Raw genomic sequence first — 15,316 nt, 5'->3', positions numbered from 1 at the left:
AGTCAATATCTAAGAGGGTGGTGCGGAAGGCGGCAGATCTACGATCCAATTGGCTTCGGGTTTAGTTGGGAGGCGGGGAGAATTCTTGGGAGGTGACTGAAGAGGTCCGCGGGCCACCTGGGAGCACAGGAGTGAGGTAGCGAGCCCAGCCCACCCGGGCCCCGATATCTGGCCCCGGCAGTACTGTTCTCGGACTCCTGGGTGCTGAGGGTTGAGGTCTGGGTGCAGTGATAGGGTCGGTGTCCTCAGAATGAGATTTGGGGTTTCCCGGGATTAGATGGGGTGTCCGGGGGCGCTTTGGGGTTCTTCCTGGTGATATTTGGGATCCTGAGATGAGAGCAGGGGTCTTTACTGTTAGAATTAGGTCCTCGGCTAATTTTTGGGAGTCACTGGGGGGATATCTGAATACCCAGGGCTGCGAGTTTGAGCTGCTGGGGCTAATTGAAATTTTCAGGTCTCGGAGGCAGCGTGGATGCTGGGGTCCAGAGAGCCTGAGATCTTGAGGGCTGACATTTGGAGAGATGGGGCTGGAGGTTGTCTCAGGATTGTTCTGGGTCTTCCCCCACCCGCATTCCCGGGCTGGTATCCCTTGATCTCTCTCCCCTGGGTTGGCCGTGATCCTGGCCTTGAGCAGGCTCACAGGCTGAAGACCATGGGGCAAAGGTAAAACTCTGAAACTCCCGGTGCCTCTTTCCCAGGCCTGCAAGATGGAGGAAGGTGGGAATCCAGGAGGCCTGACTAAGATGGTCCATCTACTGGTCTTGTCGGGGGCCTGGGGCATGCAAATGTGGGTGACCTTCATCTCAGGTAGGGACCCTCCACCTGGACATCATGGGTACCCAGGGCGGAGACAAGAATGAGAGGGGGGGCCTGGAAGTGTCCTAACAGGCGTATGGTCCCCTGTACCCCACAGGCTTCCTGCTTTTCCGAAGCCTTCCCCGACATACCTTCGGCTTCGTGCAGAGCAAACTCTTCCCTTTCTACTTTCACATCTCCATGGGCTGTGCTTTCATCAACCTCTGCATCTTGGCTCCACAACATGCCTGGGCTCAGCTCACATTCTGGGAGGCCAGCCAGGTATGCGGGCTTGGGTTCCACTGTCCTCTGGAGACTCGTTCCCAGGACCCCACTGAGCACCTATGGCTACACCTTCGGAGAATTAAAACAAACAAGCAACTGCACCTTCCTGGTGGATACGAAGCTGGGCTCTGAATACCCTTGAGCAGTGCACAGCCTGCACAACCATCCCTAGCAGCCCTATCTATCCCTCAGTGTCTCCCTGCTGGCTCCTGCTCCCTCTCTTTCCCCTGGCTGGGCCTGCTGCCAAGTTGTGGTGACTCAGCTGGGTTGGGGTAGTGACCCCAGCTCATTGTTTAAAAACCAGCCTGACTGGGAATTTACAGTCCCCCACTCCCATCCACACATTTTCCCACCCACGAGGAAGGGAACCATCTCTGCATCTCATATTTCTCTATCCTGCCCTCCCCCTGCCCCCATTATGTTCCTCAGATGTGGGCAGGTAAGGCCTGACAAGGGTTTCAAGAATAATCCCAAAGATACAGGAGAGGATTTTGGGTAACTAGAACTTCAAGGACTTTCTGTTCACTCCCTGTGGACCCAATCTCAGCTTCTGGAGTCTGGGCAGGGACCACAGAGGAGATGGGCCCTGTCTTAGGCTCTCTTTTGGGGGAACAGTTATGGTTCTTCGTCCCAATTTGGGAAAGAGAGGTTCTGCCCAGAGATACCCCCACTTCTGGGGAGCGGGGTGGGGCGGGGGAGGAGACAAGGCTGCGTTGTGGAAATTCCAGTCTGGGTATCAGAGGAGGAGAGGCTCAGGGTTTTTTGGGGGTGGGGGGAGGTGAACAGAGGAGATGGTGATGGAGCCTTTCCTTGGGAGCTGCTGGTTTCAGGGTATGAAAGCTGGAGCTCTGTTTGGGGCCTCCAGATGGGGTTTGGGAAGGACAGGGAGGCCTAGCTTTGACCAAATGCAGTCTTCCACCCCGCTCTGGGCTTTGAGGATGCAGGAGGACCCTCCCTAGGAGCCCTCCCGCCGCCCAGGCGTGACTCAGCTTGTCCTCCTTCCACCACCCTACCAGCTCGGCCTACTGCTTCTGAGCTTCACGCTGTCCACCATCAACGCCCGCTGGCTGGAGCCCCGCACCACAGCTGCCATGTGGGCCCTGCACAGGGTGGAGAAGGAGCGGGGTCTGGGCGGGGAGGTGCCTGGAAGCCACCAGGGCCCCGACCCCTACCGCCAGCTGCGAGAGCAGGACCCCAAGTACAGTGTCCTCCGCCAGACCTTTTTCCGCTACCATGGTCTGTCCTCCATTTGCAATCTGGGCTGCCTCCTGAGCAATGGGCTCTGCCTTGCAGGCCTGGCCCTGGGTCTCAGGAGCCTCTAGCACCCACTTCCGCTCTGGCCCTGCTGAGACCCCAAATGTTAATAAAACACTTCTTTGAAAATGCCTGCTGTCATTTTTCTCCAACTGGAAAGCAGGCAGAGGGGTGGGCAAAGGTAGAGCTGAGGGCCTTCATTACCACATTCATGTGGCTGGATTTCGAGTGTTAGCTATTAACTGGCCTGAAGCTCTTCCTCTAATGGTGCTCATTTATTGAGCACCTGCTGTGTGCAAGGCGTGGTACTAACCATCGCACATACCGTGTATTATTGTAACAATAGCTGACTCTGAGCCCCAGGGGACAATCAGATTTCCCAACCCATCGACATTGGGGATGGCCCCATGACTAGCTTTGGCCAAGGACATGTGAAGAGAGTCACTTGCAAAGAGATGTGTACAAGGCAGTGCATGATTAGCTACATTTTTCCTTCATCCACGTGGCCCTTGGTGGGAGCTATCATCGTTCCCACGAAGCAATGGGGACTCAGAGAAGTTCAGCAGGTGGCTTCAGATGTAGTTGCTGGGATTTGACTCCAGCAAGGCTTGCAGATCTTCTCATGGCTTGAAAATTCTGGGGCCTCACCTGAGCCCGGATGCCACATTTCCTCATTGTGTGGCCTCAGGCACAGAGGTACCCTTCTCAGAGGCTCCCATTTCCTTATGTGGAAAAGGTTTGATTCTCAGGGCCCTTCAGAGTATTTCGCAGGGACGAGCCCACTTTAGGGTCAGGCATCGCACTTTCTCGAGACACTAGCTCAGATCAGAGCCCTCACACAGCCCTGTGAGGCAGGGATTCTTGTTATGGACCCCTGGACGATGGGCGCAACAGGCCCGCGAGGTTCAGTAACACGTCCAAAGTTAAACCGAGCTAGAAAGTGAGGGAGCTGGGATTCGAACCTGACTCCAGAATCCACGCGCTTCACTTCCATGCAAAGAGTAGGAGCTCTACAATATAGTTAGGAAAAGTGAAAAGTTTATTGTTGGGGAGCGGGCCCTAGGCTGCTCGGAGCTTGGTGCCGCTTCCAGCCCTTCCCCCTCCCCGGCTTTCGCAAGCCCCGCCCCGGACTCGGCCCCGCCCCGCCCTCTCCCGGGAGCGGCCCCTCCTCCCCCGTCTGGGCGTAGCCGGCGCGGGATCCGGGTGGCTGCGGGCAGCGGCGGTGGCAGCGGCGGCGGCTGCGGGGTCGGCGTCGCGGCTGGGGCCAGGCCGCAGCGAGTTCGGAGGAGGAACGCCCGTGGGCAGCGCCCCCCCCCCGACGCGAGGTGACCCCTTCCGAGGGACCGCACCCCGCCCCGCACCTCCGCGTCCCAGCAGGTTTGGGGGGCCGGGGGCTAGAGGGAGGGCCCGGGGCCCGGGGAACAAAGGCAGGCGGTGGGGGAAACGCCTCTTCCCTCGCCCCCACCCAGCTGGGCTCCTCGAGCAGCGTTAATGGGGCGCGGGCGGGGCAGAGAGCCCAGCTGGGAACAGGAGATGGGACCATATGGTGATGGGAGGAAGCTCCTGAGCCCCCCTGCACCGGCGGGGGCGCCCCAAATCCAGCAGGGGAACAGGGCCGAGCCCTCCGGGGACCCTGATCTAGTGCCAGGCGTGAGGGAGGGGGCGCTGATGGTCAGGAAGAGGTGGGACCGGCTGACAGGTGGGCTGGGGCTGGGGGTGGGGTAAGGGCTCCAGCCTGGCAGCCCTGCCCAGCATGGGGAAAGGCTTCCTGCCTCTCGTCTTCCCCTCCTCGAACTCGTTCTCCTGGAACACCGGGTGGGGCCGAGGGCTGGGCAGGAAAGCGGGCAGGTTCGGTCCTCTTTTAAAATGGAAAAAAGCCCCACAGGCGGTTGAGAAATAGCTTTGCTAAGGGTTCCTCTGCCTGCGTGCCTTCATTCACCCAGGCCTCCTGGAGCCTCCCTGCGCAGCTCAAGGAGTAGCCACAGGCAGCTGAGGAAACTGAGGCCTCGGGAGGCCGTGAAGGCTAAGGGGGGTGTCGGGGCCCAGATGAAGCAACCCAGCTGTGGGGACAGATTGCCAAGAAAGGAAGGATCAGGGGTAGAGAGGAGTGGTGGTGGTGGGGTTCTTATTATGTGGCTTCCTTAGAGTTGAGGACTGTCCCTGCAGCCTCTGGGCTGGGGATGGGGTGAGTCAGCCCTAACCTGAAGGAGACGGGGCCCACCCCTTTGACAAACAGAAGGTAGTAGGACCCATTTGGGGCTAGAGCTGGGCTTTAAACCTGGGCCATATCCACTAAAACCCCCTTCCCCGTGGAGGCCAGGGATGGAGTTAAACTCAGCGTTGGCGGAGGGGGAGGTGTCAGGGCAGGTGTCCCTGCCAAAGTCAACACCCAGGCCCTGAGGGGGGCCTCTATCCAGCTGGCAGGCCCCCCTCCCCTCAGCCCACACCTGGGCCAAGCCAGCCGCTCACTCTGGGGCAAAGTCCACGCCTGTACCTTTTGCCGGGTCTGCCTCCTCAGTGGCCAGAGGAGGCACCCCATATGCCCCCCACAACTTGGGCCCTGGCATTGGATAAGCCTCCCCATTTTCCAGAGGAGGACCCTGAAGGCCAGAGAGAGCAAGTGATGCCTCTGAGGTCACTGGGCCTCCAAGTGGCGGAGTCAGGATTTGAATCCGGGTCTGGTGTGTACACTGGAGCCATTCCTGGTGTTTTATTTTTCCGCAGGGCTCCAGCTGCCCCCCCCTCCCCCGGAGGCTCTCTGCCAAGATGGCATCAGCCGGAGACCCCCCAACAGGCCCGCGGGATGCAGCCGACCAGAACTTCGACTACATGTTCAAACTGCTGCTCATTGGCAACAGCAGTGTGGGCAAGACGTCCTTCCTGTTCCGCTATGCAGACGACTCCTTCACGCCTGCCTTCGTCAGCACCGTGGGCATCGACTTCAAGGTCAAGACGGTCTATCGCCACGACAAGAGGATCAAGCTGCAGATCTGGGTGGGGCGGGCGGCGACTGTGGATCTGGGGCAAGGGACAGGGGTCTGCGTGCTGGCCCAGGAGGGGCTGGGGTTCCTCCAAGGAAGTCCACGATAGGGTGGAGGGCTGTGCGGAGGGGCCCCGGGTGAGCGAGAGTGGGCCAAAGTCAGGGAGGAGGCTTGGGGTAGATGTGAAAGGTGGCAGAGGGGGTGGGGGGAGTTATCTATGAGGTGAATTCATCAGGATGAGGATATGCCCTGCCCTATAGGGTCTGAGGGGCAGAGAGTGCTGACCCGAGGCGGGTTAGAAGTCCTGGTGACCAGTGGGGAGGAGGTTTGGGTACCATCCCAGGATCGCCCACAGAGCCTGTGTGCTCCTCAGAGGCTCTCACTCCCAACATGGCCGCCGATAGCGATTATCATGGTACTGCACACCAGGGTGTCCGCCCCGAGATGGTACTCTCTGGCCCAGGTGGCTCTTGCATGGGGTCACTAAGTCTGTTGTTGGAGATGAGGTACAAGTCTGTGAGAGGCCACTGAGCCCTCAGACTGGGAACTCCTCAGAGGCAGGGCCATGCCTCCCGTCAGACCGGGGCTGTGAGCACAGGGTGGTGGCCCGCTTAGAGCCCTGCAGGGGTTGGGTGGGGAACAGGGTAGCTTCTGGTGGCCTGACCCTGCTGTGTGCCTAGGACACGGCGGGCCAGGAGCGCTACCGCACGATCACCACGGCCTACTACCGCGGAGCCATGGGCTTCCTGCTCATGTATGACGTTGCCAACCAGGAGTCCTTCGCCGCCGTGCAGGACTGGTGAGTGCTCGTGGACCAGTGACACCCTGACCATCGCCCTCTCCCCCTGACTCTCCATTTCTAGCCTCATGGCCCTCAAACTCCACAGGGCCACACAGATCAAGACCTACTCCTGGGACAATGCTCAGGTGATCCTTGTGGGGAACAAGTGTGACCTGGAAGATGAGCGGGTCGTGCCTACTGAGGATGGCCGGAGGCTCGCCGATGACCTTGGTTAGTGCCCAGCCTGGGCCCCGGGCCCTGGACCTCCCAGAACTAAACCCCAATCCCCCCACCCCCACCCTTGGGTCCCGGGTCCAACCGCGGTCATCAACCCTCTGCCCTTTGAGGCTCCGCTCAGGAAAATAGCCACAGGTGCGCCACCTTCTGCATTTAATTTCAGAGAACTCAGTGACAGGTACTGCCCGCCTCCCCGCTGCCCCGGGAACCCAGATCGGGCAAAAACATGGCCGGAAATGTATCCTCCAAACATCCCACCCACGTGGGAAGTGGCGAGTGTATCAAATCACAGCACTAAATATCTCACCGTGAGGGAAGCCTCGAAGCATAAAGCACAGCCACACGGTAGAATACCACACAGCTGTGAAAAGGGGTGGACACGTTCTTTATGTTCTGCTATGGCAAGGTCTGTGGGATATAGGGCTAAGTGGGAAAAGCAAATTGCAGAGAGGTGGGCTTGGCTGCTTCCTTTAGTCCGCAGCTCAGCAAATGTTTTCTTAAAGGGCCAGATCGGAAATATTTTTTATTTATTTATTTATTTATTTATTTATTTATTTATTTGACAGAGAGAGACACCGTGAGAGAGGGAACACAAGCAGGGGGAGTGGGAGAGGGAGAAGCAGGCTTCCCACGGAGCAGGGAGCTCGATGTGGGGCTCGATCCCAGGACCCCGGGATCATGACCTGAGCCGAAGGCAGACGCTTAAGGACTGAGCCACCCACGTGCTCCCAGATAGGAAATATTGAAGGTCATAGAACCTCTATTACACACTCAGCTCTGCCTGAGAGCAGCCAGAGAGCTGACAGGAATGAATGTGACTGTCAGTAAACTTGGTTTACAAAAATAGGCAATAGGCGAGATCTGGCCTGTGCCTCGAAGTTTGTTGGCCCCTGCAGGGGTGCCCGAAGAAACTCTGGAAGGATACAGAAGGATCTAGTAACAGTGGTGACCCGTGTGTGTCCGAGAACTGGGGACCAGGGCACCGGGATGGGAGGAGGAGTTTTCAGGCTACCTTTTTGAATCACATAAATGGAAATTTAGGCTAAAAGGAAATCTTTTTTTTTTTTTAACGTTTTATTTATTTATCTGAGAGAGAGAGAGAGCGCGCGCGCACGAGCACAAGTTGGGGGGAGGGGCAGAGGGAGAAGCAGACTCCCCACTGAGCAGGGAGCCCAAAGCAGGGCTCCATCCCAGGACCCCAGGATCATGACCTGAACTGAAGGCAGACGCTTTAACTGACTGAGCCATCCAGGCACCCCTAAGCTAAAAGGAAATCTTGCCTGGAGTATTCTAGTATTCTAAGCCCTCCATAGAACTTTCCTTGCAGGAGGCAGTGTAACCACCACCAGAGGGGAGGGTGGGTTAAGGACCCAGACTCAGGAGCTCGAATCCCATTCTGCAACCCACTAGCTGTGTGACCGTGGGCACATCGCCTCCCCTCTCTGTGCTTCCATTTCTCCATCTGGAAAACAGTGAAAACCGTGGCTCCTTCAGAGCGCTGTTAGAAAGATGAAATAAGCCAATACTGGCCCTGATTGAACATTAACACGTATTCTTTCCTATCACTTTGTGATCTTGTATTGGTAACTTCAGCTGTCTGGGCCTGCACTTCCTCCTGTGTGAAATGAAGATTGTAACAGCCCCAGCTCATCAAGCTGTCGTGGGGCCTAAATGAGTTATGGCATATGAGGCCCATATCACCGGCTGGTACCCATGCAGTTTTAGCTAAGTGTTAACAAGCATGATTGTGAATTGTTGTTGATGCTTGCCCACGAAACTCGAGGCACCCCATAATGGCCCACAAATCCTCAAATATTTACTATCTGGCCCTTTACAGAGAAAGTTCAGGGACCCTGGACTATACACAGTCTTCTTTCTCTTTTTTTTCTTACCATCTATTTGTTGGACAAACTGGGTCTTTGTTCGATGGAATATCTCCCATTTGAGATCTGGCTCTTTGCTCCCTGGTGGTGTCATTTAACCTGTTCCTCTGTTCCCTGTGTTTTCTGGGAACTCCAGGTTGGGTCTCATTTCCAGGTATGATGGGGAGTCAGCCTTTGCAGCTGGGGCTTAGATCCCCAATTTGCCTAGAGTGGCGAAATCAGCTATGGTTTCCAGCCATGGGCTGGAATACTTGTGGCTGTTGCCCCCACCTTGCGGAGAACATCTAGTGAATGGGGGCGAGGGGGCTTCCTACTCTGTCATTAAGTTTAAAATACTGGCATACAGAGCAGGAGACAGAATTTGACGCCAGTTTTGTAGGAAAAAAATGACACGCATGCATGCGCGCACACACGCACATACTCCCTACAGACCCAACCCCAATAATTGTGTATTTATATTAAAAAAAAAAGTGGAAAGCAAAATATCAAAATACCAATAGTGGTTGTTTCTGGATGATGAGCTTACAAATAGCTTTTATATCCATCTTGATATTTTTCAGTCGTTTCTAACTTCAGTGAATTTCTCCACTGAATATTGATAATCAGGAGAAAAAAGTATTAAAAAAAGAACTCAGGGGCGCCTGGGTGGCTCAGTCGGTTAAGCGTCCTCCTTCGGCTCAGGTCATGGTCCCATGGGTCCTGGGATCGAGCCCCGCATCGGGCTCCCTGCTCAGCGGGAAGCCTGCTTCTCCCTCTCCCACTCCCCCTGCTTGTGTTCCCTCTCTTGCTGTGTCTCTCTCTGTCAAATAAATAAATACAATCTTAAAAAAAAATAAAAATAAAAAAAGAACTCAGATTGAGGCAGAGCCACACACAGATAAGGATATGCCAGCCTTGCCTAGGAAGACAGTGGGCTGACATTGATGAGCACTAGGCTCGGAGTAAGAGATCTGAGTTCGTGGCCTGCCTCCATCATTCAATCAATCAATCAATCAATCAATCACTCAGCAAGTAGTTCCTGAGCACCTACTCTGTGCCAGGCACAAGACAAGGCAGACGGCAATCCTGCCCTCCCAGAGCTGGCATTCCAGGAGCAGAGATGGAGAGTAAATGGGTAATTACATTTTTATAGTACAGCATAACAAGTGCTGGGATAGGGCCCTCTTTACCCTATGCTGTGTGTAATATGGCGGGCGTTTGTCTGAATTTCTGGCCCAACTTGGTGGGTGTGGTGGGGGTGGACCTATCAGGAACCATTCGGGGTAGCTCCCTGTAGGGAGAGCCTAAGCCAACCTTTTAGGAGTGCAGGAAGGATTGTCATGTACACCCTTATTGTTAGGTCGACAGCCCCCACTTTCTGCAGCTGAGGGACCATGGGCAAGTCCCCAAAGCCTTTGTACTACCTTCCACCTTTGGAAGGACAAGCTTTTTTAAATGAAAAAATTTTTTTAATTTTTTAATTTTAGTTTTGGCGGGGGGGGGCGGAGAGGGAGAAGGAGCTGGGCTCGATCCTAGGACCCTGAGATCATGTCCTGAGCCAAAATTGAGAGTCTGATGCTTAACCAACTGAGCCACCCAGGTGCCCAGGACAAGCTTTTTGTTTTTAAATGAGAGACAAGTTAGGGCCGCCTGGGTGTTTGCTTCTTCTTATTTATTACTATCATTATTACCACTTAAAAAAAGAAAAAGATTTTATCTATTTATTAGAGAGAGCGAGCGAGGGCGCGCACAAGGGAGGGGCAGAGGAGGAGGGGCAGGGGGAGAGGGAGAAGCAGACTTCCCTGCTGAGCATGGAGCCCAATGCGGGGATCAATCCCAGGACCTCGGGATCATGACCTAAGCCGAAGGCAGATGCTTAACCAACTGAGCCACCCAGGCACCCCTCATTATTACAACCTTTAGTATGTTCTGTAGGTCAAGACTGGGCATCGCATATGCCCCACAGACGCTGGGAAACCCGCTGTTTGTTAAATGCCCGCCGGGCACCAGAACATTACTTGCTGGACTCTTGCAGCCATTGCTTTGTGACAAAAAGATTCCTGCAATAGTCCAAACCGGGGCAGATTTTTATCAGCATCAGCATTGTTCCCTTTTTACAGGTGAGCCAGCTGAGGCTTCGAGAGACTTTGGCACTCAGCCAAGGTCCCACAACTGCATGAAGGGCAGACCTGGGCTTGGAAACCAGGTTTGGGTGATGCCCAGGCTCTGCCCTCCGGGGGTCTCACTGGTGTTCCCACCTTGTGTCCGTCCAGGTTTTGAGTTCTTTGAGGCCAGCGCCAAGGAGAACGTGAACGTGAAGCAGGTCTTTGAGCGCCTGGTGGACATCATCTGTGAGAAGATGAATGAATCCCTAGAACCCAGCTCCAGCCCGGGGAGCAATGGGAAAGGCCCGGCCTTGGGGGATGCCCCACCCCCTGAGCCTAGCAGCTGCAGCTGCTAGAGATGGTCCCCAACTCCTGCCCACCCCTTCCGGCCTTGGCAGGGACTGTGACTGAGGCATGAGCCACAAGGGCTGTTTCCAAGCTCAGGGCGCCCCCTTCCCTCCCGTCAGCTGCCCCGGCTCCCGCATGACCTCCGACTTGCCCGAGCAGCCTTATCACAAGCTCCAGACCCTGGGGATTCTGCACTGTGGGCAGAGTCTGGGTGCGTTGACATGCACGAGCTTGCTGCTTTTCAGGAATTCTAACGGAGGGAGCATGGGCAGCATGTCCCACCCCGTCTGGTGGAGGGGCCTCCACAGTGCCTTCTGGGGTTAGAACTCTTGTCCTCGTCCATTCTGTGTTGGGGTATTGCCTGGCGTTCACAAGCTGGTCGAAGATGCTTCGTCGTCTTCCTCCTGCAGTGTGGGTCCTCAGAGTTCATTCCTGGGGTGGTGGAAGGTGAGTCCTTTCTCAGGGTCTCCTGGTGTGATCCCAGGCCCACCCATGAGCCTCCTCGGACCTCAAGCTTCCAAAGCGGGGAGGTGATTTTAGCCCTTGCAGACCCTTGCCTACTGGCCTGCAGATCCTCTGCCTGTGAAAGCAGTATTAAAGCAGGTTTTCCCATAGTAAAGGGGCAGGAAGTCAGAGGCCCACCCCCCCCACCGGCTTCAGGGACCCCAGAAGTGCCTTCTGAGCTTCCCCAGGATTTCACATCACCCACACCCCCGCCACTGTTTTGGCTTATCCACTGCAGCATCTCTGATCCCTGGATTGAATTCTGGAACCATGGGCCGCATCAGACTGGGCGGAGAATGGCCCAAGCCGTGGCGTTCCTGCTCAGGACTTTTTGCAGGGAGTTAACCTCAGAGCCGGGAGCCCCGGACCTCCCCTCCCGCCCCTTCCTGCCTCTCCCAGGCCCCATTTAGCTGGTGATGTTTTAAGCAAGGTCTTTCCACATCTTCCATCCTGCTAGAAAAGGAAATTGAGCAATGTTCCTATTACCTGCTCTTGCTGGCGACTTGCTGATAGAAGGACTCGGGCTCCTCCCCCTCAAGGACCCTTGAAGACCCAGAGTCCTATTTCCTGAGCCATGTCATTGGTGGGGCCCAGAGAGGTGATGTTTCCTACTAACGGAGGAGTGACTCTAAGAGAGCCTATAGGGTTGGGCTGAAGGGGCAAGAAGGCAGGATTGGGTAATTACTGTTGCTACATGTGCTTCACGGACACAGCTTGGGAGTGGCAGGCTGATGGGGATGGGCTGGGAACCAGTCTCCCTGGTTGACACACGATCAGGGAGCCCACAAGGCTGGGCTCCCCAGCTGGTGGGGGCTCCTGCTGGGAGATTATGTGCAGTCTGGGGATCTCCATCTTGCTCTCCCCCCCACCCCACCCCAGCTCAGTGTCCTTCCTGCTCACCCAAGGCCAAACTCCAGTGGCATGGCACCCGTTTGTGCCCCGGAATACCAACTTAACATCCCATAATTTGACAGACACTGTGAAGATGGTCTAAACAGATGGTTCGTGTACGCCCCCAGCCCCTGCCACCAAGATGACTTGCTCTAGCCTTAAAGATCTCAGCCTCCTCCTCCTGCAAGTGAGGAAGATCTGGTTCAAGCGGAACTTCGCTCTTAGCCTTTATAGAAGCTCTACTTCGAATTTATTTCTAGAGGGCCCCATTCATCCCTTACCAAGGGCTGCCCTTAGAGCTTCAAAGAGAGGGTATCTGTAAGCCAGCAAGCCAGATGACTGGTGAAATGGACAAGTTTCTGGAAACATACAGTGAGTTTGGGGAATGTTTGGGGACAGGAGTCAAAAATGTTAGTTGCTTTAACATAAAGGGGAAATTAAAGGAGCTATTAAAAAAAAAAAAAACCTGTTAAGATGCACCATAGGCTGTCAAGATTCTGTAGGCCACCCCATTTTCCTTAAGCTGCTTGCCAAAAAAAAAAAAAAAAAAAAAAATGGTGGTTCAAAGTGCCATTACCTAAGGGACGAGCCAACTTGTCATGGCCCGCATGATAAAAAACAGCTTTGGCTGTGCCCTGCACCTGACGTGAAGTAAGCCTTGTGTTTACACATGATTTTTGAACAGTTGAGCTTTAAGTAGCAACTGAGACAGCTAGCTGCCTCTGGGTTTTCTCAAAATTGGGAATAATGTAGGAGAGGGTTTTTTGTTGTTTTTTCTTCTAAAAATAATGCAAGTTTTTATTTTATAATTTTGGGTGGGAGGCTTCACTCATGATGGTCTCTGGGGAACCAAAACCACTGTCCTGGGAGATCATGTGGGTGGGGGTGGTGGTACCTGGTCAGAGGGATGGAGATTTGTTGAGTTTACAAACAAAAATGAAGCCAAAGGCTGCGGGAAAACCACTTCTCAACTCCAGGGAGACCGGGGTCTGGGAAGGGAGCCTGAGGCTGGGTCCTATATTCTCACCATTTGCTTTTAGCAGCTCATCTTTCCACTGCCATGACCACGGTTTGGGGTTGGGGGTTTGGGGTTCTGCCTTTTCCTTTTCTTTCTTTCTTTGGCCTCCCCAGAGATCATGTTCTTCTAAGTAAGGGGTGAAATTTGGTCTCGGTGTTGAAGCGCTAATTCCATGAACTGGCTTCTCCCCTGCGATCCCAAAACACTACGGAGTGAGCTCTCGACTCAGTCATTTATATACTGGATGTGGTTCTCCTGTGTAAGCGATTCCTTGATGTCCACTCGGAAAGACGAGCACTTTTATCCACAGGAGAAAATAAAGCCGTTATGCCCCGATGCAGTTGTTCTTTTATTGCCATTAGTAAAATGTGGTTTTCAGGAAGAGGGTGGTTGATTTACAGCCAAGTAGATGGTTGGTCGAGGGCTATGTAATGCAGCAGAATCTGGATCAGGCTAGGGAGGAGGCTCAGGTCTGGGGCTGCCTCTAGCCAGGCCTCAGGTCCACCACCTTGGCCCTGGAAAGTTTGCTGTGTGGTAGGGAGGATGATCTGTCCTCCCCACAACAGCCAGAGGGAGCCTGTGAATACCCAAGTCTTCCCATTGCTCCTCTGCTCAGAGCCCTCTGTGGCTCCCACTCAGAGTAAATGCGAGTCTTCCCTGCAGCTCACAAGGTCCTGTGTGATCTGACCTGTCACTTCCCTCAATTCTCCCCACTTGCCCCCCACATTTGCTCTGCTGCAGTCACATTGACCTTGCTGCTATTTGAAAACACCAGGCCCCTGCCTCAGGGCCTTTGCACTGGCTGGTCCATCTGCCTGAAGTCAAATGGCTCTTCTCACTCACCCCCTCTTTCAGGTCTTTGTGCAAATCTCACCTTCCCATTGGCCCCCCTTTCCCTCCTCTCCCCTCCCTGTTTAGTACTGCAACCTCTGATGTCCCTTTCCCTGTGTCCTCCTCCCCATAGCCCCTAGAATCAAAACTACTATACACTTGTTATTATATATTTATATATATAATTATATTATATATATATTATATATTCAATATAATACCAGTCCCTCAAATGCAGGGATGTTTTATTTTTCACCACCACACCCAGCTCAGTTCCTGTTTGATAGAATAAAAAAGAAATATTTGGTTTTTGTCCCTGCTTCCTGGCACACAGCTCCTAAAACCCTTGGGATCTCTGGAGTGATAAGAGCGTCTTTTGTATGCTAATGAGAGGCCTGGTGGCGGGGAGTCTCTAGGTGGCTTTAGGAGGGGGGCTGGTCTCCAGAAAGACCACACCACGACTAGAGGGTGGGAACAATGAACCCAGCCCCCTGACCTTAAAGTGGAGGGGAGACAAGCTGGAGATTGAGTTAATCACCAATGGCCAATGATTTTATCCATCATACCTGAGTGATGAAACTTCCATAAAAAGCCTAAAAAACAAGGAGCACCTGGCCGGCTCAGTTGGTTAAGTGCCTTTGGCTCAGGTCATGATCTCAGGGTCCTGGGATCAGACCCACGTTGGCTCCTTGCTCAGCGGGATGTCTGCTCCCCGCCCCCTCCCCGCTCAAAATGCAGAGAGCTTCTGGATTAGAAACACATCAAGGTGCTGGGAGGGTGGCATGCCAGGAGAGGACATGGAAGCTCTGCACGCCTTCTCCATACCTTACCTACACGTTTGGCTGTTCCTGATTTATATATCCTTTCATAATCAACTAATAATAGTAACTAAAGTGCTTCCTGAGCTCTGTGAGATTCTAATTATCAAGCCTGACAATCTATCAAGACTTGTTGGAGCCCCCTGATTTTGGAGCCAAGTCAGTCAGAAGTATGGGTCCCCTGGAGACCCAATACTTGAAACTGGCATCTGAAGTGGGGGCAGTCGAGTCGGACGGAGCCCTAAAGTTTGTGGTATCTGCCTCAAACACCGGGTAGTTAATGTCAGAATTGAACTCTAGGACACCCAGTTGGTGCCCGGAGAGAATCGTTTGGTGTGAAACCCCTCCACACACACACACACACACACACACACATTTGATGTCAGAAGTGTCGTCAGTAAAAATAGTTCATTTATGACTTAGAGCCGGCGCACCCTAGATGTTTGTTGAGTGAATGTATGAACTGCAGAGCTCAAGTGGGAGCTAGATCCACGGACTCACATACTGTCCCAGGCTTCTCAACTGCTCTCTGTGCCTTTGCTCTGCAGCCTTGCCCTCGCGAGGTGAGGTGAGCTTCAAGGGAACTGGTCATCTTATCCCAAGTCC

The 15,316-nt window shown here is 54.1% G+C and overlaps 2 protein-coding genes across 4 annotated transcripts; both read left to right on the top strand.

Moving 5' to 3' along the window:
* Positions 1 to 72: 72 nt before the first annotated feature.
* TMEM205 (transmembrane protein 205) lies at positions 73 to 2,463 on the top strand. Of its 2 annotated transcripts, none has more exons than XM_032396160.1 (4): positions 73 to 136; positions 699 to 807; positions 914 to 1,077; positions 2,097 to 2,463. In XM_032396160.1, exons 2-4 carry the CDS (start codon positions 708 to 710, stop codon positions 2,400 to 2,402), a joined length of 570 nt encoding a protein of 189 aa, XP_032252051.1. In that variant the 5' UTR covers positions 73 to 136; positions 699 to 707; the 3' UTR covers positions 2,403 to 2,463. The 2 variants fall into 2 exon arrangements, with proteins under 2 accessions (XP_032252051.1, XP_032252052.1); XM_032396161.1 differs by lacking the exon at positions 73 to 136 and adding an exon at positions 143 to 235.
* A 1,068-nt stretch (positions 2,464 to 3,531) lies between these two features.
* On the top strand, positions 3,532 to 13,634 carry RAB3D (RAB3D, member RAS oncogene family). Of its 2 annotated transcripts, none has more exons than XM_032396157.1 (5): positions 3,532 to 3,711; positions 5,059 to 5,328; positions 5,996 to 6,114; positions 6,203 to 6,327; positions 10,469 to 13,634. In XM_032396157.1, exons 2-5 carry the CDS (start codon positions 5,101 to 5,103, stop codon positions 10,654 to 10,656), a joined length of 660 nt encoding a protein of 219 aa, XP_032252048.1. In that variant the 5' UTR covers positions 3,532 to 3,711; positions 5,059 to 5,100; the 3' UTR covers positions 10,657 to 13,634. The 2 variants fall into 2 exon arrangements, with proteins under 2 accessions (XP_032252048.1, XP_032252050.1); XM_032396159.1 differs by having other exon boundaries at positions 3,550 to 3,659.
* The last annotated feature ends 1,682 nt before the right edge of the window (positions 13,635 to 15,316 follow it).

This window comes from Phoca vitulina, unplaced genomic scaffold (genome assembly GCF_004348235.1).
Source record: "Phoca vitulina isolate PV1807 unplaced genomic scaffold, GSC_HSeal_1.0 scaffold89, whole genome shotgun sequence".
Lineage (NCBI taxonomy): Eukaryota > Metazoa > Chordata > Mammalia > Carnivora > Phocidae > Phoca > Phoca vitulina.
This window is presented reverse-complemented; position numbering and strand designations above follow the sequence as displayed.

Bases quoted from the DNA above. Each gene is read 5' to 3' on its own strand.
- TMEM205 (XM_032396160.1), top strand. From the start codon at position 708: ATGGAGGAAGGTGGGAATCCAGGAGGCCTGACTAAGATGGTCCATCTA. The intron at 808-913 runs GTAGGGACCCTC...TGTACCCCACAG, and splicing joins GTGGGTGACCTTCATCTCAG to GCTTCCTGCTTTTCCGAAGC. The intron at 1,078-2,096 runs GTATGCGGGCTT...CCACCCTACCAG, and splicing joins CATTCTGGGAGGCCAGCCAG to CTCGGCCTACTGCTTCTGAG.
- RAB3D (XM_032396157.1), top strand. From the start codon at position 5,101: ATGGCATCAGCCGGAGACCCCCCAACAGGCCCGCGGGATGCAGCCGAC. The intron at 5,329-5,995 runs GTGGGGCGGGCG...CTGTGTGCCTAG, and splicing joins GGATCAAGCTGCAGATCTGG to GACACGGCGGGCCAGGAGCG. The intron at 6,328-10,468 runs GTTAGTGCCCAG...GTGTCCGTCCAG, and splicing joins GAGGCTCGCCGATGACCTTG to GTTTTGAGTTCTTTGAGGCC.